Raw genomic sequence first — 24712 nt, 5'->3', positions numbered from 1 at the left:
CTCTCACAATAAGTTTCTTGATTTTTGTCCCATTCCTCCAGGCAGAACTGGTGTAACTGAGTCCGGTTTGTAGGCCTCCTTGCTCACGCTTTTTCAGTTCTGTCCACACATGAGGTCAGGGCTTTGTGATGGCCGCTCCATTACCATGACTTTGTTGTCCTTAAGCCATTTTGCCACAACTCTGGAGGTATGCTTGTGGTCATTGTCCATGTTGAAGACCCATTTGCAACCAAGCTTTAACGTCCCGGTTGATGTCTTGAGAAGTTGCTTCAATATATCCACATAATTTTCATTCCTCATGATGCCATCTATTTTGTGAAGAGCACCAGCCCCTCCTCCAGCAAAGCACCCCCACAACATGATGCTGCCACCACCATGCTCATTATACTGTGGATATAGATACTTGTCTACCTGTTTCCTCCAGCATCTTTACAAAGTCCTTTACCTTTATTCTGGGATTGATTTGCACTTTTCTTTGCACCAAACTACATTAATCTCTAGGAGACAGTACGCATCTCTTTTCTGAGCGGTATGATGGCTGCGTGGTCCCATGGTGTTTATATTTGCATACTATTGTTTGTACAGATAAACATGGTACCTTCAGGCATTTGGAAATTGCTCCCTAAGGATGAACCAGATTTGTGAGAGGTCCACAATTGTTTTCTGAGATCTTTCTTTTGATTTTCCCACAATGTCAAGCAATTTGAGTTTGAAGGTAGGCCTTAAAATACAATCTGTCTGTAAACAATTGTTGGAAAAATGACTCATGTCATGCACAAAGTAGATGTTTCGTGAACTATCCCTTTAAGTTGTCTGAACAAAGAATAGAACAGAATAGTTTCCCAACTCAAATATAAACAAAAAATGCCGGTATGTATCATAGGACATGTAAGACAAACTAGGGGTGGGTAAAAATATCGATATCCCGATGCATCACGATCTTCATTTGAATGACGTCATATCAATTCTTAAATCCCAAGATCGATATCTTATGCTATGCGCAACCCTTCACTACAGTGAGAGAAAACCACTCGCATTTGCAACCAAATTTCGCCATATATATATAGAGAGAGAGAGAGAGAGAGAGAGAGAGAGAGAGAGAGAGAGAGAGAGAGAGAGTAAAAGTTGTTCTGTTGTGTCCAAAGACGCACGATTCACGATCCACCAAACGATTTTCATTATTGATGAATAATGTCTTTCATTACACTTATCTGTTGTTTAGTCACTTATTGATCAAAAACTACAAAAAAAGCCAAACATTTAGTTCTAGTCAGGCATGGGACGGTTGGGATAAAGCCGTTGGAGTATCTCTCATTAACATGCGCAAATTTAAATACGCTGCTAACAGAAATGCCACGTTTTCTTAAAGAGACAGTACCGTTTTTTAACACGTGTTCAACAAATCAATGTAAATACCTGTAAATAATACAAATTATGCTATTAAACAATAAACATGTAAATAATATAATATATGCAAAATAATATATTTCTTGATTTGTTTATTTTTAAAAAGTGTTGTTTTCTAAAATGTGACCAAAATGATGAAAAACTAATCAAATGTAATTAGTAAACATAATAATTAGAAGTTCCCCTGTATAATTTAAAGCATTAGCTGGGAGAAAATGTATTTCATATGTAGGCAAAATAACTTTATACCTTTATAACTTTATACATTATAACTGAAATATACCCATATTGAAATACGTATACCATGCCCAAAAATGCAGTGTGGTAGTTGCTTTAGGGGAAAACATTATCAGACAAACACATCAAATTCTATTAATAAAGTAAATGCAGCAGCCCTAACTAATTTCAGACACTCAAGGGACACTATAAATGTCATTGCATTGAATAGTGGACTTAATTCTGAGGAAATGCTACTACTTAATAATTCTACTAATTAGACTATGTATTTTGTCAACAAGACAGTTCTATGATATAGGTTCATATTTGTTCACTATATAAATACAAAATAGCCTACAGTCTTTTTATTTTTTTAGAAATTACTAGGGATGCACCGATTGGGAAATTCTGGGCCGATACCGATGTTTAACATAACAACTTGGCCGATGCCGATGTTTTTCTTTTTGTTATTTATTCCTTCTTTTGTGCCACGGAAACATTCCGGAAAAAGTCTTTCGGCTCTTGATCACACTATCCTAGAATGAGCACAAATTCAATCAGACCAATTTATGAAACAAAAACAACCTTTAATGTCACTTTCTGGTTGACATTAGTTATAACAAGTGATTTTCTGAAAAATAACATTCAAAAACCTTTGACTGCTAACTAATCAATGAAAAGATTGTTTCAGTACATTGCCCAACAAAATTATTTGAGTGGTTTTAGCCTGATAAACAAAAACTTACTCAATGAGATTATTTTCATGGCCCAATAAAAAATATTTTTCTGATAAATAAAAAAAAATACATCAAGTGTAAATGCAAAAACAAGTGAAATAAATAAATTATGTTATTAAAATAAATACAAACATAAATAGGGCTATCTTTCACCTTGTGTATTTCTCATACAGAATAAAACATTAGTGTTTCAGAACTCACAGGCTGGAACATGGGGCATCTTATAAAACAAAAACAGTACCTCCACTTGATCATTAATGACATAAGTCACCTGCTGTATCTCTGGCCTACTTCTTAATAAGATGCATGTTTTTCTTTACAAAGATAAGCATCTCTGCCTTGTCACAGCAAAGCCTATTTCGCTTTTCATCCAAGACATCATGAGACACAGAGCTGAATAACCGCTCACTCTCGGTGCTGGTGCATGGCGCACTAAGGTATTTGCGTGCCATTTGTGCGAGTTCTGGAAAACGCAGGTGGTTATTTCTCCAATAGCAGAGTGCGCTCTCACCTCTGGGAATAGTGGTCTCTGCCAGGAAAATACCCAGTTGTTGGGATACAGAGGTACTTGTCCTCTCTGGTCCATTTTCTTCCAGAATCTCCTCAAACACACCCTGCTCTGTCGGATCATTGCCTCTTGCGCTCTGTGTGATGTGCGCGCTCTCCATCGCGCGTCCCATACACCTGCTCGGCAGCGTGTAGCGTGGCTCCATAAACTTCATCAGACTCCGAAAACCCACGTCCTCCACTACAGAGAAAGGCTGGTCATCTAAAGCGATGAACTCCATCACGTTGTTTGTTATTTGTTTCGCTTTGGCGCTGTCTGGAGGCAGCTGTTTGGCTTTCTCAAACGCCGTGTCAATTGAAGTCTGAGTCTTACCGGGAGTTTGCGCTTTCTTGGCGGCTTCATTTTTCCGTTTTTGGTCAGCTTGCAGGTAATCGCCGTACACCGCCTCGTGCCTGCTTCTCAAATGTCCAATGAGATTTGTTGTGTTAAATGACTTTCTAACAGCCCCCTCTTGAAATTTCAATGGAACACGTAGCCTATTTCAAACTGATCTTTCTCTGAAACTAAAATATTGCCACACGACCGCCATCTTCTTTGTTTAATCTAAGTTACTGAGGAGAGGGCGCCCGTCTCGGTATCTCCCCCCGCCCAAATAAAAAGAGGGAAAAAAAGTTTCTCCTGAGCACAGCGTTCATGACACATATAATCATCGGCGAATGTCATTTTTATTTCCCGATGGCCGATGGCAGTTAACGAGGTAAATATCGCCCATTACCGATGTTCAGCCGATGCATCGGTGCATCCCTAGAAATTACATATTTCCAGCTAGCTAAAAATTATATATATATATATATATATATATATATATATATATATATATATATATATATATATATATATATATATATATATATATTATGGTTAACTGATTATTTATAAATTGTTACAACACTGTTATACATTAATAGGTTCTACTGTAGAAATAGTATGTTATTTGTTTATATTCACTGTAGCGAACTATTCATTACTGTTTAATCAGTTCATATTTATGTAGTTTGATATTGTTGCTTTTATCCTTAGAAATAAACTTGTTACCCATACCAAACTAATGTTTTCAGTTGATGCAAACCAGAAGTGTTTGAGAACATTAAGTAGGCATACATTCATACAGTCATTAATAAAGAAAATAAATATAGTTTTATATATATAATTAATTTCATAAACATTATTTGCATAATGCATATGTTAATAAAACTCTATAGTTTTAGTTTGTCATGGATTATGGTAGTTTGTCCACTTTCATAATCTTAAGTGAGAATTATAAATGCCTAATTAAACATTTACTAATGATCTATTACTCTTACAATTAGATTAAGGGTGAAACTGATTAGCAATCTGATTATATTTGAAATGATTAATAAGAAATCGCTACAGTAAATGAATAACATACTATTTGTAAATACTCTATTAATGTGTAAACAAGGAACAACAAGTTATAAATAATGAATTAACAGTAAACTAATGCTTTGCGAATACTTTATATCATGTGTAGTTATTATAAAGTGTTACGATTAATGTGACAAAAAACATAAAATAAAAAAAAATCTAGTTTGTTTTAGATGCAGTGATTTAAACTTTTAACTTTTCAAATTGAAATGTTTTATCCATTAATTTGGTCAAGAAAATATTCAGTTTCTCCAAATTCACGCTTGTAATTCATCCATTATTTTAGTTCTTTAAACTTCCCATTCATTCAAAATGATGGACGATGATTAAGCCTTATAAAAGTAAAAACAAAACACTGTGCTCCTGCACGAGACACTAGCGAGATGTGGCCCAACGGTTAAAGATTTCCATCTAGTTTACTTAGGAAAATATAGTAAAAACCACGTTGGCGGATGCAAAAATGGGTTCGGATAGTTTGTGCATAGGAGGGCTGTGTAAGTAATGTACAGTAAAAAAGGACTTAAATATTGATCTGTTTTTAAACCACACATATCATATCACTTCTCAAGACATGGATTAAACCACTGGATAGTCTGATGGATTACTTTCATGCTACCTTTATGTGCTTTTTGGACCTTCACAATTTTTCCCACCATTCACTTGCATTGTATGGACCTACAGAGCTGAAATATTTTTCTAAAAAATTGTTTTTGTGTTCAAAAGAAGAAAGAAATTCATACACAACTGGGATGGCATGAGGGAAGTAAATGATGAGAGAATTAGTATTTTTGGGTGAACTACCCCTTTAAAATGTCCACTTTTAAACATAGGAAGTATCGCTCTCTAGTGAAACTTAATGTAATTGATTGATGGTCACTGATAGGAACCTTAGTTCTGAATATCTGCTTCCACACGGACACTTATTTGAGCGCAATCACGTGGGTCACTGTCAACACGACTGATGCTGGTTTCTTTTCAGTGAATTATTTTACTATTCACCAAACGGAAAACTGCGAGTACTTGCACTATATCACTTGTATATGCAATGATGTAGTTGAATATCATTAGGCTATTCACACGATAAACGACGAATGTTGTTATTACAGAATGTTCCTAGCTTTGATTCTGACATGTGAACTATAGCTAATAAGTACACAAAGGCATACATTATATTTCCGCAAAAGCGATGCTGCATTCAACGGAATCTTCTGCCGAGGATCGGTTCTGTGACGTCATGGGATCGGCCTGTGCTGAGGTTCCGGTCCGGATGCAGGTGGTCCCGTGTTTGAGGACTTTAGCCAGCTCACGAGACTCTGGGGAGATTGTGCGCGCGTTGCGCACGCTCATGCGCTACCTGGAGGACGGCGAGCTCACGCGCCTGCACAACACGAACGCGCTTCAGGTGCTGGTGAGCGCGCGCAGCTCTCAGTGGTTCCAGAGTTCATGCGATGATGAGGAGGATATGAGGAAGCTCTGGTCCGTGTTCTTCCTCAGGAGTCCACCTGACCAGACACTGCTGATTCTGTTGGATACCATCAACACCACAGGGTGAGTGTCTGTCTGTCTGTCTGTCTGTCTGTCTGTCTTTGCAGATGATACATATGATGATAATAATAGGTTTTCTTTCTCACACACATATACAGTGAGAGTGCAGGGTTGGAGCGATGTGTTTCTGTACTGGAGAAGTTCCTCTCTATGGGTCGTGTTCAGGTGTTGTTGTGGTCCAGTTGTGAAGTGGGCGGAGCTTGCTCTGACACTCCCCAGCTAAGAGAGACTGTCATTGGACATCTTGCAGCTTTACCCTCAATCACCTCCAACCGTCTGCACATACAAACTCTTGACGCCTTCCTACCACACCAGTATTACCCATTGCTCGCTAGCAGCATACTGGGCACACTGGAGAAGACGTGCCATGCTCTCAGAGGTATCACACACACACATACATGTTGGTGTGGCTATGCTCATGAGGCCTCTCTCTCTCTATAGACATAATTATTTTTATACTGTTCGAACTATAGATTCTATCCCCTACCCCTAAACCTAACCCTCACAATCTCACTCACTCACTCACTCACTCACACACAATCACTCACTCACTCACACACACACACACAATCACTCACTCACTCACACACAATCACACTCACTCACACACACACACACACACACACAATCACACTCACTCACACACACACACACACACTCACTCACTCACTCACTCACACACACACTCACTCACTCACTCACACACGTACACACAATCACACACACTCACTCACACACGTACACACAATCACACACACTCACTCACACACACATACACTCACACACTCAAACACACACATATACATGCAAACACAAACACACACATATACATGCAAACACAAACACACACATATACATGCAAACACAAACACACACATATACATGCAAACACAAACACACACTCACATACTTACACTCACTCACACACGCACACAAATATCAACACACATATGCACACACATATACACACTCACACACAAACACAAATATTCACACACAACACACACACACGCACGCACATACACTCACACACTCAAACACACATACACACACACTGCTTGTAAATCATTACACTACAGCATTTTAATATAAAATCTGTTTTTAGGAGTATATCAACATACAGATGACCTAAAAGCTTAATTTTTTTAAGTTTTGCTAATTTAATTTAGGTCAAGATCACAAAATTAAATTTGATCGAAATTTGCTATGAAATTGAAATGCGTAAATCTTAATAAATAAATAAATAAATAATGTAATTCTCCTCCTAGCGTGGTGTGCTTATAAACAAGGGTTCATATGTGTGACGCGTCGGGAAAATATTGAAATTCCGGGACATTTTGCATCCCGGAATGGAATGGAATTTTTCCAGGACAGATGGCCCAAAACAGGGACGGTCTTGAAATATCCTGGATGGGTGGCAACCCTAACTGACTCGTAGAACATATAGTGCAAGTGGTTCCGGAAATAGAAATCCCATTAATTGTTTTCTGTAGGGGAATTAATTGGATGGGCACTATTGTGCTCTGTAACCAGAAGCAAATCATGGTTTACAGCTGTGACATAAACTTATTATTAAATAGGTAGCTATTAAAAAAGGGACAGGCTCCAAATATTAAAGTATACTGTATATTATATTATTTATTGCTCATTTCAATTGATTTAACAGGGTTTTTAATGCACATTGCAGAGATATCATTGATACGTTTGTCTCTTCTGTGTCTTTCTGCTACAGCTGCACAAGACTGCTCTCTTGGGTTTGTGGCACAGGTTTTGGGAAAAGTGTGTATCCAAGGCTACAGCTGTAAGTTGTTTTTATCAATTCATGTTCAAAAAGTACAAGTGCATTGTACTGCAAAAGTCTGTTTAATTAGCACATGTTTATCTCCGTGTGTCTATGCAGCTCTGATTTTTGAGACCCTGGCACCCCGTCTTTCTTCTCTAACCCGCATGGATCCTCTGTGGCAGCGTGTGACCCAGAGATTACTGGAGAATGTTCCGGAACGATGTACCGAGAGTGTCATTACAGGTCTCATTCACAACCTCAGCGGGTAAGAGAGAGAAAGGTTATTAACAGTAACAAATTAGTAGTGATGTTGTTGTATCGTAAATGGACTCTAACTGTCTGTTGTTGAATTTCAGGGCAGCTGCTGTGTCCAGGCTGATGGGAAACCTGGTGGTGACCAATAAGAAAGCTCAGTTTGTTCTCACTCATAAATTGGTATTGCAACAGTACCAGCACCCAGTGAGTAGCACGCATTGTCCTACAAAAATATATAAGGTGGACCGGTGCTATTTGTCACACTTTTTACTCCAGTGAATATTTCCTTGGGTATGTTTATTTTTGATTTCTGCATAGCAATATACCTTAAAGTCTTGGCTAGCAAAAAAAAGCATATTTTCACCATTGTTGCCCCAATAGCAGGAAGACACATTCCTCCATCACACTACCACCACCAAAACAAAACTATGCCTGCATTAAACATCCTATAAAACAACTGTAAGGCACAAAACGATTAATGAAACAACAAAACATGGAAAAGCGTAACATGCAAAAATATCAAAACTGACTTTAATGAAAAATGCCTTTCTCCTAAGAACACTTCATATATAGTTAACCTTTGCCTGAATGTATGCCAGTGTGCTTTGATTATGTTTGCTGGTTTACTGAAGAGCTATAACCAAAATATGATGGTCAAAATGTGCTTTGGAGGGTAGAATTCACAAAAATGATACTAATTTAAAAGGGGTATTGAACTAGGTGATTTAAACCAACATACAAAACGTTATAACGTTTGTTATGCTAGAGAAAACACACATTTGCACAATTAGACTTTTGACTTATCTTATAGTTGCTGAGATGTACAGGTGCCTTTGTGACAACTTGCCCCATTCTCTTTCTGTTGAGCATATTAGTAGCAATATATATATCATAGTACTTTTTTAATTTTGCAAATGAACTATAGAAAGGATGGTAAAACATGAAAATACACTGAACTTCATAGTGTAATTTGCATATTAAGAATAAGGAAAATCAGCATAACATCTTTTATTTGCATCACATTGGCACAGGACTGATTCTTTCTCACTTCCTCACCTGTCTCTTCCTGTCTCCCTCAATTCTTTGATCTCAGACAAAGCTGTTAAAATCTGTTCTTGGTTATTTGGCTCTGGATCGAGAACGCCGGCTGCTGCTCAAACAAGTATGACATGTTGGTTATTGCCTTATTATTGTGCAAATGGGTCATTTTTATATTCTAAAAGTCTCAATACAAGGCAGTGCAAGATAAATTGCAATTCAAATGTGTGTGTAGGTCTTTCGGAGTGTATGTCAGGTATGGTGTAACAGCAGCGCTGTGAAACATACATCTGTCGAACAGCAGCTGTACGTCAGCAAAGCTTTACTGCTGTGTGTGGCTTTACTCGACGAATCCGAGATAAAGGAGCTACGAGAAGGTAACACGTTCAAATATGAGTGTTTGCTGACAACCAAATCAACATTACATGCTCAAATGAAGTTTATTTTGTTGGGGTGTCCCGCAAGGTTCAGTGTTAGGACCGTTATTTTTCCTTTAAAATGATAAGAAAGCTTATCCTGAACAGTGTTTTCCTTTTTGGAAAGCTAATTTATGTCCAAAAATTGTCTTAAAATGTTTTTCGAGGCTATTTGTTTGTTTTCATTTTTCCACTTACACTAAAACTCTGCTTTTAACTACCACAGTTTGCTCACTTCTCCATTGTTAACAGCACCATTATGCATTTTGCTTCTAGTGTATAATGAAACGTTCTGTTTGACAGAGATGCTACATTGTATGCTGGGAGGTGTCCAATGTCGACTAGACAGCAATATTGAGCGAATCCGTCGGATGGGCATGGTTGTAGGGGAGTGTCTTAGTATCAAATTGGACACACCTGGCTCACATTTAAAATTCCAGGTGACCCCAACAATTTTCACTTTTAAACACTGTTTCAGTTATGTCTATTATATTCTTAACGTTTATGCATCGGTGCATTGCTAAGTATTATCAAACCAAAAAGCAAGTGTGTTCCATATTTAGAACGTTTGAAATGAGCCCATTAGTGGGCCACCAATATGAGTTTTTCAATGGCTTATGCCGATATCTTGAAAGCAGGATGGGCGATGCCTTCTATAAATGCCGATATACATGATACAATTTAACAACAGCAACTCAGATGTGCAAAGAATTTCTAAAGTGTAACAAAAATGCAATATTTACTCAAATTTGCATAAACTTGAAAAGATTGTTGTAACTTATTCAATGGAAAGGAGGAGGCGAGAAACGGCTTTACGATACAAATAATATTTTAATAATAAACTGAAACAAAAGACACAAACACACACATGACGGACACGTCCGTAAACGATCTCTCTCTCCCACACAATCCTCCGCAGTCGGCCTTTAACCCTCTTGGAGGCTTGATTAGCCTGATAAGGGACTGGGTGTGTATGATCACGACCTGGCCCCGCCCTCCGCCCTGCCACAATTGTGTTGACTGTCCATTGACTAATCTATTGGTAGATCTTGAAACTGACGCAAGGGGATGTTAACACTTCTGTTAGTCGGCCAAGGGAACACATTATTGGCCAATGCCGACAATTGCAAATATTGACCGATTAATCGGCATGGCTGATATATGGATATATCAGTAGTGCCCATTGCATTTCTACTCCTAAAATTGTGAATTTTAAGATTTTTTTTCTTGTGTTTTATTTACAATGTGCTGATCATTCTCTATAAATGTCATAAATGTTTTTATGTATTAGTATGAGCCAGATGAGGAAATCAGAGAGCTGAAATCATTGATTGAATCTCCTACAGAAGACAGTGAGGAACACCAGTCTGATGCGTCCGACAGGTAAAACAAGCGCACCTTACTTTTTGTGTTTTCTTGTCTATATGTGGCACCCGGATGACATGTTTTGTTCTAGACTTCAACCAGAGTCAGAGGCTCAGAGTTCGGCTGGATGGTCAGAGCCGTTACAGCCAGTGACATCAGAGTCTGGCCGCATGAGTGATTCTGAGCTTGACAGGTACAAACACACAAGGGAACTACATGCTTTTGGAAGTCCTTGCTAACAACATTGATGTTGAAATGACATTTGTCATTCTGTCTTCCGGTCTCAGCGATGATGATCTGACTCCATATGATATGTCAGCTGACCAGGAGAAAAAGAAATCTGCTGCACCACGTTACGTCAGAGACTGTATGGAAGGTGATCTGGAATCAAAGACATGTTCAATATAAAATCATGTCGTTTAAACCTATTGCTTAATTTGTTTTCTGTGAATCACAAAAGATGTTTGACAGATCAAAAAGGACAGAAAACACCACAGGCTAAATTCAAGTCGATATTCAGTGATAATATTTTCTACTTTAGTTATTCTCAAACAGCCTTTGCAGTCATGTTTTTTTAAATGGGTCGCAAATCTATTTTATGGCTTCAGAAGTCTTGGAATATAGCGGGCGAGACATAAACAAATTTTATGTTGCCTTATATGGAGCTTGACAGTACAAATCTCCATCCACTTTCATTGTATTTAAACAGAAGTTCAGACAAACAAACAAAATAATTGACTGTATTTTTTAAAGAAAATAACAGGTGCAATGCAAGTTAAGTTCAATCGACAGCATGTGTGGCATAATATTTATTACCACAAAAATGTGTTCCTTTTCTTTAAAAAAAAAGTCAATCTGGGTTACAGTGAGGCACAAATAATAAACAGAACAACTATGTGGCAGCGGGGGTGTGGTCAAGTGCCCGTCCGGAGAGAGAGAAGCGGTAAGGGCACTTACACCTGCGTGAACGCCTTTTGGCACTGCTCCATCCACTGGATCGGGTCTGGAGCCCCCTTTTCAGTGAGATCAGTCAATGGCGGCCAGGGCTCACAGCAAACCCCAAGAAGTGCGCGATTGGGCGGGTGGAGGTACGGTATCTGGGGTTCCACTTGGGTCATGGGCAAGTGCGTCCCCAAATTGACAAGACTGCAGCGGTTGCCACCTGCCTGGGACCCAAGACCAAAAATGGGGTGAGACTGGGGCTGGCTGGCTATTACAGGAGGTTTGTACCTAATTATTCGGACGTCACCAACCCGCTGACTGATCTCACTAAAAAGGGGGCTCCAGAACCGGTCCAGTGGATGGAGCAGTGCCAGCTTACCGCTTCTCTCTGTCCGGACGGGCACTTGACCACACCCCCGCTGCCACAAACTAATATTAGTTCTTTTATAAAATTATAAGCTTCACATTTCTACCTTTTAAACCCTCAAAAAATTGGCCCCATTGACTTCCATTGTAAGTGCCTCACTTTAACCTCCATTTTTGCTTTTGTTAAAGAAATGAACGGACAAGTAAAAAATATTTTTGTGGTTATCAACATTATGCCACAAATGCAATAGATTGAGCAAACTTGTCTTGAACTCTGAATATTCCTATAACAATTGTTTTAAATGATTTACTATTGCTTTATCTGACAACAGGTATTGGCTTTATCTTTTATTTGCAGCGTTAATGTCATGTGATGATGCTGAAAGGGTGGAGCTCAGTTTACAGGTGGCGGAAGGTCTTGTAAGGAGGAATGTGAAGGCCACACAAGAGGTCAGAGGTCATCACAATGCAAACGCATGTAATGTCTAAACTCCTGTGTATGTTTTTGCTCATTAGAATGTGTGTTTACCTGTTATAGGTGAGTGTTCAGTTCAGTAAGGTGCTGTTACACCTGGAGGACAGATACAACACGCCGGGCTTCCACGCAGAGAGACAGAATGCCATGGTGGCCCTGACGGTTACAGACATAAAACCAGTAAGACATCGAACATCCATTTACAGACATGCATCCCAGAATGCATGATGTCATGGTCTGTTCTGTCTTATAGGTGGTGGAATATTGGACTACAGAGTTCTTTTCCCTGAACTACAGCCTGAGACAAAGACTGGATATTCTAGAGGTAAGAAAAGGGTCAAACTTAATAGTGAAATACATTTGACTGTCGACATGAAGTCTGGTCCACATTGCAGGTTATTATAGCCATAACTGCCCACTTAGACAGAAAGTGATAGTCTGACTCTCATGTAAAACAAATATCCCCAGAATATACAGTACATGTGTGATGAAGGATATCAAATTTACTAAGGGTGTCAAAGAAACTATTGTTTAACCCTTTAAGCTCTGATAAGTAAAATGTGTATTTTACAATACATTGTGACCAAAACTGAACAATTGCTTTGAATTTTTCAGGCAAATCAGAAATGTTCTGTTTTGATCAGTTGATGCACATATTATTGCAATCAATAAAAACATCAAACTCATCCAATAGTCATGTGTCATATGTTGTTGGAAAGCTCTCAAAGAGTAGAAAACAACCAGCCTTTTTGTTAATAGCCTAGTATATGTGTTTGACAATTATGTTGCTTATATGCTGCGTTTTCACTTATAACTTCATGAAAAATAAACGGAACATAAAATATCACATATCATTACTTAGAGCTGGCGATTATCTTTCAAACAAGCCCACACACAGGTAATCAGATGCAAAGATCATTATATAATCCACACGAAGCACGATGTTACATATGGCCACCAGTAGATGGCGCCAGATAAATAACAAAACTCACTGATGCAGTCAACAGGCACTTATTCTTTGAAAGCTCATGACTAAAATCATGTTTCCATGCTATGCATAGCTTTTAGTCATTGTTGTGTTTGCATGTGTAATTTGTTTTTTTTATGTACAATTATTATGTTTGATGTGTTTGAAAATTCTTTTGGACACATGGAGACATTTTTGGACACTATGATAAATATTTTTGTAACGCTATAACTTTTGATTGCTTTGTCGTATCAACATAAAATATTTCTCAGATACAATTGACACGATTGGGAACAAAATAAAAGCAGTTTTTCAAAGCCAATTTATTTACAACCAGAGATGTACAATGTCAAATGAGAAAAATAAGAAAAAAACATTTTTGTCTAAGTTTTTTGTCGCAATGTATCATAATCTATATCATTAACTCTCAGACCCGGAGTGGCCCAGTACCTGGCCGAGTGAGAGCACTAATCACTGGAACAAATATATTATGGTATTATACATCAAATATTTGCTTGATCTGCACAAATCAGGTGTTGGTTTAAAGCATAGACACTTTACAATGAATATAGCTAATCTGATTCTTAAATTCCATTTTAAACATAGCCATGTGTTATGTATGTTTGGAAAGGTCTCGATTAGTAGAATACAATGAGAACTTTTTTTTGTACTCTGTGACCAAACTACACTATTAGCATGTGAAATCCAACATGCATAATGAACACAATTGTGGTCACATTTTTGTTTATTACTTCATGAAAAATAAACATGATATACAAAATAGCATATCGCAATTAACAGCAGATGATTCTGAGTCAAACAAGCCCTCAGTCAATGTAATATGATGTCTAGATCCTGAAATGTTCCTCAAACAGTGTATGATCAGTCTTTGGTAAGTTACTCCAAAAAAGTAATTAATTACTAACTACTAATTACTATATACAAGGATAGACATGAAACTGTTATTTTAATTATTTTAAATAAATCATATAAAATCAAATGAATTATTCATGAACTAGCCAAAGAATTTAAGGGGGCGGCGTTAAATTTGAAAACAAATATTTTAACATTAGACGTTAAAGTTCGATTTTAAATTCACTATTGTTTTATATAGAATTGTTCTATAGTATATACATTATTTAACACAATAACTATTTATACTGTATTTTTTTTTTTTTATATGTTTGCATTCATAGTTTTCGGTTATTTAATTTCAATGTTCAGTAAAACATCTGAATACTCGCTTGGAGAGTTTTTTGGACACTTGGAGTAATGAAAGGCCACTAGCGTTTCAGCATCTAAGGGGTTAATAATCTATGTTTATCTATTTTTTTTATTGAGTAATAACCGAACCTTTAAGTTAACGCAACCTCTGTTCCAGGTCCTCGCTCTCTCTGCCCAAGAACTATCACAGCCAATCACAAGTACGCACACTGGAGCTCAACCAATCACTGCAATATCAGCCCTGGAGCAGTGTGATGATGTCACACACTGGCGGCAGATCGTGGAGAAACGAATCCAGAGCAAAACTAGATACATCAGCAAGGCAAGACGCTCACTGAAAAGATCCATGTTACATGCTCTCAGTTTGATGACATGTGTTTTGTTTTTTTCCGACAGGGTGCAACTCATCCTGTTAAAGCCATTCCGAACCGTTACGCCCCTGTCGCTGGATTCTTCTTTTTCCCTCTGCTCAGAAACTATGACAGGTCGGTTTAGATATAAACCTTTTTGTCATTCATATTATAGTTTTGCAATGACTCTGTTATATTTCATGTTCTGACTTGCAGGCCGCAGATGACCTTTGACCTTCTAGGGAGCGATCACCTTGTGTTGGGAAGGCTGTTGCATACACTAGGACTACTCATGCACCTGGCCGTCAATGCACCGGTACACACACACACACACACACACACACACACACACAATGTGCATTACACAATAAAGATCTGACATGCAGGTCAGCACACAACACACTAGTGTATTACTGACAAACAGTAATTACAAAGAGTTGTATGCTACATTCTTGTCCCATGACATACTATTGTTGCATGTTTAATGGCATAGTATGCTATTCCAAACATAGGAGTGATGTTTGCATTTTCATGCACTTCATCTAAGCATCAGTGTCTGTTCCATAGGTTGTGTCTCAGATGGGTAGAGCTCTCCTGGACTTTGTGTGGGCTGTGCGCTTCCACGCTGACCAGTATGTTTGTTATACTAGGCTTTACGTCATCGTTTCACTATCTCTTTCTCGGGTTAACTCTGTTTTCTGCTCTTTCTGGCTGTAGGATGGTGAGGAGGGGTGTTATGTTTGCAGTTTGCGCCGTGTTTCTGAGCATGCCCAGTGAAAACTTACTGACAGAGCTCGGTGAAGATCTGATGGAGACCAGAGCTTGGCTGGCTGGTAAAGAGTGTTTTTTGTTTGTATGTACAGTGGCAAGAAAAAGTATGTGAACCCTTTGAAATTAGCTGTTTTTCTGCATTAATTGGTCATAAAATGTGATCTCATCTTCATCAAAGTCACAAGCATAGACAAACACAATGTGCTTAAGCTAACAACACACAGACAATTAACCTTGGATAACTGGTCGATCCTCCTTCGGCAGCAATAAGCTCAACCATGTGTCTCCGGTAGCTGCGGATCAGATCTACACAACGTTCAGAAGGATTTTTGGAGCATTCATACTTACCGAACTGCTTCAGCTCAGCCATGTTTTTAGGATGTCTGGTGTGAACGGCTCTCTTGAGGTCATTCCACAGCGTCTCTATTGGGTTAGGCTCTGGGCTCTGACTGGGTAATTGCAAAGGTGGATTTATTTGCTGCATCAACCAACTTCTACTGAGCTTCAGCTGGCGCACAGCCACCCTGACATTATCCTGTGGGATATCTTGATATACTCAATGATGGAAAGCGGTCCAGGCCCCGAAGAAGCAAAGCAGCCCAAAATCATGATGCTCCCTCCATCGTACTTCACTGTTGGGATGATGTTTTCATATTGGTATGTGGTGCCCTTTTTATGGCATAAGAAGTGCTGTGTGTTCTTCCAAAACAATTAAACTGTAGATTCATCAGTTCACATTTACCCAGTAGCGTTGTGGAGTGTCAATGTGGTCTTTGGCAAACTTCAAGTTTTTTGTTGGAAAGCAGCAGTTTCCTTCGTGGTGTCCTGATATGGACACATGCCTGTTTAATGCTTTCCATATAGTAGACTCATGAACAGAGACATTAACCAGTTCTAATGATTCCTTCAAGTCTTTATCTGTCACTCTAGGGTACTTTTTTACCTCATTGTGAATTATGCGGTGTGCCCTTTGAGTCATCTTGGCTGGACGGCCACTTCTAGGGAGAGTACCTATAGTACTAAATCATCTCCATTTATAGACAGTTTGTCTAACTGTGGACAGATGAATGTCTAAGCTCTACAAGATAACTTATTAACCCTTTCCAGCTTCATGCAAAGCAACAATTCTTGATTGTAGGTCTTTTTTGCGAGGCACGGTCCACGTCAGCAGATGCTTCTTGTGAATGGCAAACTTAAAATGTTTGAGTGTTTTTTATAAGTCAAAGTATCTCTAACCCACACCTCCAATCTCATTTCATTAATTGGATGCCAGGTCTGCAATGTTGTTGATGTCATAAGCCTGGGGGGTTCACATAATGTTTGAATGATGTGTTAAATGTATACAAGAAAAATACAATAATTTGTGTGTTATTAGTTGAAGCAGATTGTGTTTGTTTATTATTGTAACTTTGATGTAGATCAAACCAGATTTTAGGACAGATTTATACATAAATGCAGGTAATTCCAAAGTGTTCACAATTTTTTCTTGCTACTGTATATATACAGTAATTGTATGTGGGTCTATGTGTGTTATTTATCAAAGATGTGTTGTATTGTGTGCAGATGTAGCAGAAAATGACTGTGATGCAGGCTCCAGAAGTTTAGCCGTACAGAGTTTAATGCTGCTGGACAAAAACCTCAAAGCTCAACTGCAGATGCCAGCTGTGGAATCCTGACACACACACACACACACACACACACACACACACACACACACACACACACACACACACACACACACACACACACACTCTTATGCACTATCACTCTTTGAGATGTCACATACTTTAGCTATCTGATGACTGATTTTTTTATACCATATTGAATGTTTCAGGAATTGTTCCTTGGATACAATTTAAACATTAAAACATCCCAACAGGGACATTAAAGACTCAAAATGTCTGTTCTTGTTTTCTGAGTTTTTAATCACCCCTGTTTTGAGTGATAAGATATTTTGGGAACACTTTACAATAAGATTACAATTCATAAACATAATTTAATGCCTTAGGAATCATGAACAAACCATGAACAATATATTGTTACAACATTTGTTAATCTTTGCTAATGTTTGTTAATAAAAATACAATTGTTATTTGTTATTACATATTGCTTTAATGATAACATCTACAACTTTTGATTTAAAAAAATACTTTAATTTGAAATTAACATTAAAAAATATTAATAAATGCTGTAAAAGTATTGTTCATTGTTAACTATTGGAACCTTATTGTAAAGTGTTACTGATATTTCTACTTTATCTGACAGCCTACATTTCTTGGACTCTTGCTTTATTTATTTTTTTGGAAACAATTGATGGGAAATCCCCTGGCCAACAATCAGAATAAGTTATCTTGGGTAACACTAATGTTCATGTATGAAAACAAACAAACATGATTTCATTATATAACGCCAAACAAGTAATTCATTAAAATAAATTTTTATACAAACAAGTGTCATGAAAGTTTGCTTGATATAAATATATGTTTGTTAAGCATTATATTAGTTGAAGACATGCTCATGAAACTTGTAATAGTGTCCGTGTAATTTTTTTCCTCAAAAAGCTTTTGCTCCTAACAAAATGAATAGTAATTTTAAAAATGTATGTTTAAAATTATGATCACCCACATGAGATGAAGACTCCACTCATAGCAGCAACCTTATAAAAGCTGTTTGATTCTACATGGAGAGGGTCCCCTCATGGGGGCTGCCATGTTACGGTCACATGACCAGCCATATACTGCTTGCTTAATCTCAGTAACCTGCATTGTTATTGGACACTTTCACTCATGGATTTAATTAATCATGCTAACTGTGAATAGTGAATTTCTACAGTGGCATCAGCACATGAAAAGTCCAAGAAGACATATTGATTGCACCTTTAAGAACACAGCTCATGTCAGTGTTAAATTAATATTTTGCAACACATCACTATCAAACCCACATGTACTGAAACCATAGATAAAGAGCAGCCTCATTGGCCATTCCCTTCGCGTCACCTCATTAGCTGAAGCGGAGTGTCCGCCTTTTAGCCCCGCCTCTTCGTATTCTCCTGCGTTGTCTGGGCAACCGAACGTGACGCTTGAAGGCTAAAGCGTTTCATAAACATCGAAGGGCTAATTTCATTTATTTATTTTCAAAACCATACATATGCTTCTGGAAAAATACGGAGTACTGAGAAGAAGAGGTTTCAGGTGTCTTATTCAAACGGTCATTATTTTTTTAACGTTTTTAAAGCGACAGGCCTCAGTGTGGATTAGCTAACATTGCTAGCAACACACTAAAAACAGATGTAAAAACATTTTCCATTACATTTAGCATTTGGTATTGAGATGGTTCTAAATATTATCCTCAATGGAGTTTTCCTAGCTTTAACATACACTTGCATTTTATTGATCTTCAACCGTTAACTTTGAGTATCCTCACTTACAAAAAGTACTATGGTATTACCATGATTTGTGGACATGTTAACATGCTTATACCATGTTGTTGGATACTACCATGCTATTCTTTGAAGTATCTTGTACACTAGCTTTTAACCATGGTATATGGATATGTAAAACAAACAGTATCATGGTAATACCCATCTGACACAATCACTGTTTACACCATAGTTTATTTGATCTCATAGCAGCCGTGTTGGGTGTAATACATTACTAAGTAAAGTAAGGGATTACTCTTAATTTTTCAGTAATTGAATTACAGTTAATTCTGATAAAATGGTGTTAAATACTGTATAGAGTATTGAACAATTCTATATAAAACAATAGTGAATTTAAAATCGAAATGTAACATCTAATGTTAAAATATATGTTTTCTAATTTAACGCCGCCCCCTTAAATTCTTTGGGCAATTCTTGAATCATTTATTTGATTTTATATGATTTATTTGAAAGAATTAAAAGAACAGTTTCATGTCTATCCTTGTATTTTTCATCTGATTGAGGTTGATAAGGGTTTTAGAAAGCAATTAGTAATAAATAATGCAATTATTTTTTAGACAGAGTAATTAGTAGTTAGTAATTAATAACTTTTGTTTAGAGTGACTTACCCAACACCGCATAGCAGTCATATTAGGTTATAAATCAATATGGTCAGTATGTGTTTAATATTACAGCTGAAGCGATCAGATGATGTATGTTGAAGTCACACTGTTGTAGTTTTTGTCTTCTCTGCCTTCAGATATGATATTAATGATAAGTCTTATAATTAATTTTCTAGATTTGTCGGTGATGGCTGTGTATTTTGATCATCGTATCAAGGCCCCTGACAGCAGTGGAGTGACAGTCCTCATCTCATGGCATTCCAGTTTGTGTGTGCTGGCCGTGGGGTCTGTGAACGCCTCCACCGGGGGCTGCGTGGATCTGTACCTGCAACAGGTGAGCCACTATTGCGTTTGGGTCATTTTTGACCTGGGAGAGGTAGATAATAATTTTTAAATACCACATTGTTTTTAGGACGGGAACCAAACGACTTTGCGAATTTGTCAAGACTATCAAAATACACATAATAATTATTTTTTTCAGATTTTTAAATAAAATTGTTTAAGAGCCATTTAAAAAAAAACAAAAAACATTTTATATCTTTTGTGGGTAAATCTTGACTCGGGATCAATTGTGGCTTGACACATGATTTTAACTTAGAAACACTTCACTTACATTGAGAATCTTTCCCAAACTCTCAACCACACTTTTTTGTCTCTCACATTTACTGCATCTTGTTCACACACACACACACACACACACACACACACACACACACACACACACACACACACACACAATAATAAGTTATAAGCATAACAAATAAACTAAATCACAGGTACTATTGCATAAACGGGTGTCAAACCAGCCTACAGCATACTCACGCATCATGCAAGGAAATAGTATAGATTTTGCTTAAATACTTCCTAAAGAAATATTAATGTTTTAGACTTGAGTTGTACAGTTGTTTTGATGAAGTTTAGTTGAAAATAATATATTGATTTCAGAACTTTTGACCACCAATAGGAAATTAATTTAAATTACTAGTAATTGTCACATTAGATGTTAATATAAATTGTATAGTATGTTATATGTAGATCAAATTTAATATAAATGTTGATAAATAATGTCTTTACATTTCTCACACTGGTTTTGCTGTAGTTAATGTGTACTTTGAAATGTCAGAGAATTTCTCTATTTTATTATTTATAAAAAAAAAATATTTTTGGCATGTTAACTGACAAATATAAACCTATTAATGACTTACAATATAGTTTTAGATGAAAACCATCAAATTATAAATGATTTTAAGCTTGAAATTTACCAGGTCAAAATTGACTCGCGAATGCAAAAGGTTTATGTAGATTTTGAACGCAAGAGGGCGGTAAAGCAACTGGTGTCAAGGTTATTTTTCCTGTATTAAGTCAGTTCCTCTCAAGTGTCCTAGCAGAGTGACCACTGGGGTAATGTAGTTAGGGTTGCCACCTTTGTCCTGTAAAATTCCTGTAGACCTAATCATTGCTGGCCATCATACAAGAAATAAAACATATTATTCATGATGATTGTTTACTCCTTGTTTGATATGTAAATTACTGCATATACACTCACTGAGCACTTTATAAGGAAAGTATGCCAGATGCTGTTGCAACCCATCCGCCTCAAGGTTCAACATATTGTGCATTCTGAGATGATATTCTGCTCACTGTCAGTTCGAACCAGTCTGGTCATTTTCTGTTGACCTCTCTCATCAACAAGGTCTTTCCATATGCAGAACTGGCGCTGACTGGATGTTTTTGGCACTATTCAGAGTAAATTCTTGAAACTATTGTGTGAAAATCCCAGGAGATCAGCAGTTACAGAAACACTCAAACCAGCCCATCTTGCACCAACAATCATGCCACAGTCGAAATCACTGAGATCTTATTTTTCTCCATTCTGATTGTTGATGTGAACATTAACTGGAGCTCCTGAAGAGTAACTGCATGATTGTGTGATTAGATAATCGCACGAATAAGTAGATGTTCCTAATAAAGTGCTCGGTGAGTGTATAGCATATACTTCAATCAAACAATAACATCAATACTCTCAAAAATATATATATATTAGCCTTTGTTTAAGATACGTGTATCAATTTCATAACAAAATTCCATCAAAATGAATTGTGCAATTTATAACAAAATTAAATGAAACTAAAAAAGATTTTTTTTGTTTTTTTGTTAAAGATTTCTCAATTCAGTGCGATGGATGAAATTGAAATGTATAAAAAAAAAAATATATATATATATATAATAATTTTTTCTTTTTATGTGTGTTTGTGTGTTTTTGTGTGTGTTGTGTGTGTGTGTGTGTGTGTGTGTGTGTGTGAATACAGGTTTAACGTAATATGTACTTATTCTGGCCCTAAGCAGTTTTCATCTTTATTAGTTGAGTTTATGGTTCACACTGAACATTTAAATGTATGAAGTATGAAGGATGGATAAAGTAAAAAAAAAACCTTTGTGCATTTAAATAAAAGGAAAGCAAAGGGAACTATTTTATTGCTATTTTCCAACAAATTAGGGCCCAAAAAATAAAAAAATATTGCTTTTATTTTCACATTTACAGCTTTTTTAAATCATGAAAACAACATTGAAAAGATAGGAATGTTTGTCTCTAGGTCAGCCACCTTCTCAAAAAATGCTGCCGTGTCACTTTTAGATAAAGATTGCGAGTTGATGCCAGAGTTTAGGCTTCATATATACAGAGTCACATGACCTCAGTATTTGCATCGACTCACTCGTTGCTCCTCTCCCCAGCCTCTCAAATGTTTGTATCCCCCATCATACAAAAACCTTTTTAGGGTTAATATGTTTTGCTTGCTCTTCCAGACTAAATATTCAATAGTTACCACCAATAGAGATTACTATTATTCATTAATCAAATCAAATCCCTTTATTGTCACTCAACCATATACACAAGTGCAACAGTGGGTGAAAGTCTTGGGTGCAGTTCCAAGCAACATAGCAGTATGACAATGACAATAACCATCTGATTTACACATAACACAGTTTTTCATTTAAAATGTTTACATATACTGTATATTAGGTCTCACTTGATAAAAGTACTTTTCAGTGTCAATGTTGCTGCTGGGTTTGAATGTAATATCCCTCTCTGTGTGTGTGTGTGTGTGTTTAGGGGGAGCATGTGGAGTTGTGTCATGTGGAACGGGGTTTCAGCCCCTCATTGTTACAGTGGCACCCCACTAAACCCCTTCTGGCAGTGGGGTGGGAGACGGGCGAGACCCTGCTCATGTCACACCCCTCAGGTGAACACACACCTCTGCCAGCAAATACACACACCGCCTGCATCACAGTGCTGGAGTGGAGCAGTAACGGCAGCAGACTGGTGACGGGAGATCAGGTCACACACATTCATCCCCTCTGCATTCTTGTGTGGGTGTTTCTTCAACTTGGGGCACTTTTAGTATGGTGGACGTTTAGAAAGTAATGTCTCGATAAATTCGTCAGCAAACAATGTCCAATAGTGTATGTACATGCATCACCGGTGTCACGATTCACTGTTGTCTGCCCTGTGTTTTGCCTCCGTTCCGAATTTTATTGCTATACAATATAAATTATGGCAGATACGAAGGTTGATTCCACTACAGAAATCTCCACAAAGGACCTGAAGGAGAAGAAGCTACTCGAGGAGAAGGAAAATGGAAAAGATTCAATTTATGGAAAGGAGAACGGAGAGCCAGAAATTGACGAAGAGGATGAGGATTAAGTAGACGAGGAAGGAGAAGAGGACAAGGATGAAGATGATGATGAACTGGGTGGAGGAACAAAAACGTGCTGCTGAAGATGATGACGATGAAGTGATGAGGGCAGGGAATTATGGGAAGTGTAGTCCATGGGGAACAGATGACAGAGGCAAAACACAGGGCAGACAACAGTGAATCGTGACAACCGGAGCCTTATGTCATGAAATTCCCAGCACAGTGCCATTTCCAGAACATCTCAAATTCTGTATCGTGTTTAATGTTCCCGTAATCGTGTTCCCTTCTGTGCTGAAAATGATGCTGATAGAAATGACATTTTTTGTGTTTTGGAATAAAATGGTCAACTAATATGACTTGCTAAGGCTAATTTCATAGCTAACATTTTATGGATCCTAAATAAACAATATTTTCACACATCGCATAGTTTGGAAAAATTACAGCTTGATTGGAAATTACACCCAATTAAAATATTATGCTCACAAGTGATATTTCTTTTGATTTTTCTTTGTTTTGGCTCTTAACTGACACTTTTATCCTCTTTGTTAACAAGTACACTATTTTTAGAAATACACTTAATTAGGGGCAAAATTGTTTGATGTGATGGAAATGATGACTCAACTGTGGGATAGTCGTAATTTTTGAATAATTAATAGAAATCATTTTGACAGTAAATATTGAAATGGTTTATGCTTTTTTTCACTCTTTGTTTTAAACATGTAATAAATAGTATTTTTATCGTGTATTTTCATAGTTTAATATTGAAAGTCTGGGTCTGGGACAAGGCTAAAACAGTAAAATCAACACATAAAAGGCATTTAAAAAGTACCAAACATAAATTATGAAGACCTGGTAAAAAGTTTCTAAGTCAGTTTTAATGTGACTTTCTTAAAAGAAAAAGAATGAAATCAACCCCTGGTACATGAAAGTGCCCAAAGTGAAAGAAACACACATATATTCTGTACACTATTCCCTACTCTCCCATTTATGTTTTACAGTGTCATATAGTAAATATAGTTATTGTTACTACTCTAACATGCTATAAGAGCAGCTGAGCTGATGTGTGTGTGTGTGTGTGTGTGTGTGTGTGTGTGTGTGTGTGTGTGTGTGTGTGTGTGTGTGTGTGTGTGTGTGTGTGTGTGTGTGTGTGTGTGTGTGTGTTTGC

The 24712-nt window shown here is 37.3% G+C and overlaps 2 protein-coding genes and 1 pseudogene across 2 annotated transcripts in view; all 3 read left to right on the top strand.

Annotated features, from left to right (window-relative positions):
- The first annotated feature begins 5219 nt into the window (after nucleotides 1-5219).
- On the top strand, nucleotides 5220-18294 carry telo2 (TEL2, telomere maintenance 2, homolog (S. cerevisiae)). The gene is made up of 20 exons (XM_052113877.1): nucleotides 5220-5862; nucleotides 5958-6238; nucleotides 7592-7660; nucleotides 7760-7907; nucleotides 7999-8101; nucleotides 8991-9059; nucleotides 9171-9312; nucleotides 9655-9791; nucleotides 10643-10734; nucleotides 10808-10909; nucleotides 11004-11092; nucleotides 12383-12474; nucleotides 12563-12679; nucleotides 12753-12824; nucleotides 14848-15012; nucleotides 15087-15175; nucleotides 15257-15356; nucleotides 15608-15672; nucleotides 15758-15873; nucleotides 17375-18294. Exons 1-20 carry the CDS (start codon nucleotides 5501-5503, stop codon nucleotides 17485-17487), a joined length of 2523 nt encoding a protein of 840 aa, XP_051969837.1. The 5' UTR covers nucleotides 5220-5500; the 3' UTR covers nucleotides 17488-18294.
- Nucleotides 18295-18877: 583 nt separating this feature from the next.
- Nucleotides 18878-24712, top strand: part of ift140 (intraflagellar transport 140 homolog (Chlamydomonas)) — a 51726-nt gene continuing 45891 nt past the window's right edge. The window contains exons 1-3 of the mRNA XM_052113873.1: nucleotides 18878-19018; nucleotides 20029-20186; nucleotides 22965-23189. Of these exons, the coding sequence (XP_051969833.1) occupies nucleotides 20040-20186; nucleotides 22965-23189 (372 nt within the window). The 5' untranslated portion in view covers nucleotides 18878-19018; nucleotides 20029-20039. The remainder of the gene's footprint in view (nucleotides 19019-20028; nucleotides 20187-22964; nucleotides 23190-24712) is intronic.
- LOC127634075 (prothymosin alpha-B-like) lies at nucleotides 23406-24602 on the top strand (annotated as a pseudogene).

This window comes from Xyrauchen texanus, chromosome 41, assembly GCF_025860055.1.
Source record: "Xyrauchen texanus isolate HMW12.3.18 chromosome 41, RBS_HiC_50CHRs, whole genome shotgun sequence".
Classification (NCBI taxonomy): Eukaryota; Metazoa; Chordata; class Actinopteri; order Cypriniformes; family Catostomidae; genus Xyrauchen; species Xyrauchen texanus.
Note: the sequence above shows the minus strand (reverse complement) of the source record. Positions and strands in the feature narration are given on the sequence as shown.

Bases quoted from the DNA above. Each gene is read 5' to 3' on its own strand.
- telo2 (XM_052113877.1), top strand. From the start codon at position 5,501: ATGCTGCATTCAACGGAATCTTCTGCCGAGGATCGGTTCTGTGACGTC. The intron at 10,910-11,003 runs GTACAAACACAC...TTCCGGTCTCAG, and splicing joins AGTGATTCTGAGCTTGACAG to CGATGATGATCTGACTCCAT. The intron at 12,825-14,847 runs GTAAGAAAAGGG...CCTCTGTTCCAG, and splicing joins AAAGACTGGATATTCTAGAG to GTCCTCGCTCTCTCTGCCCA.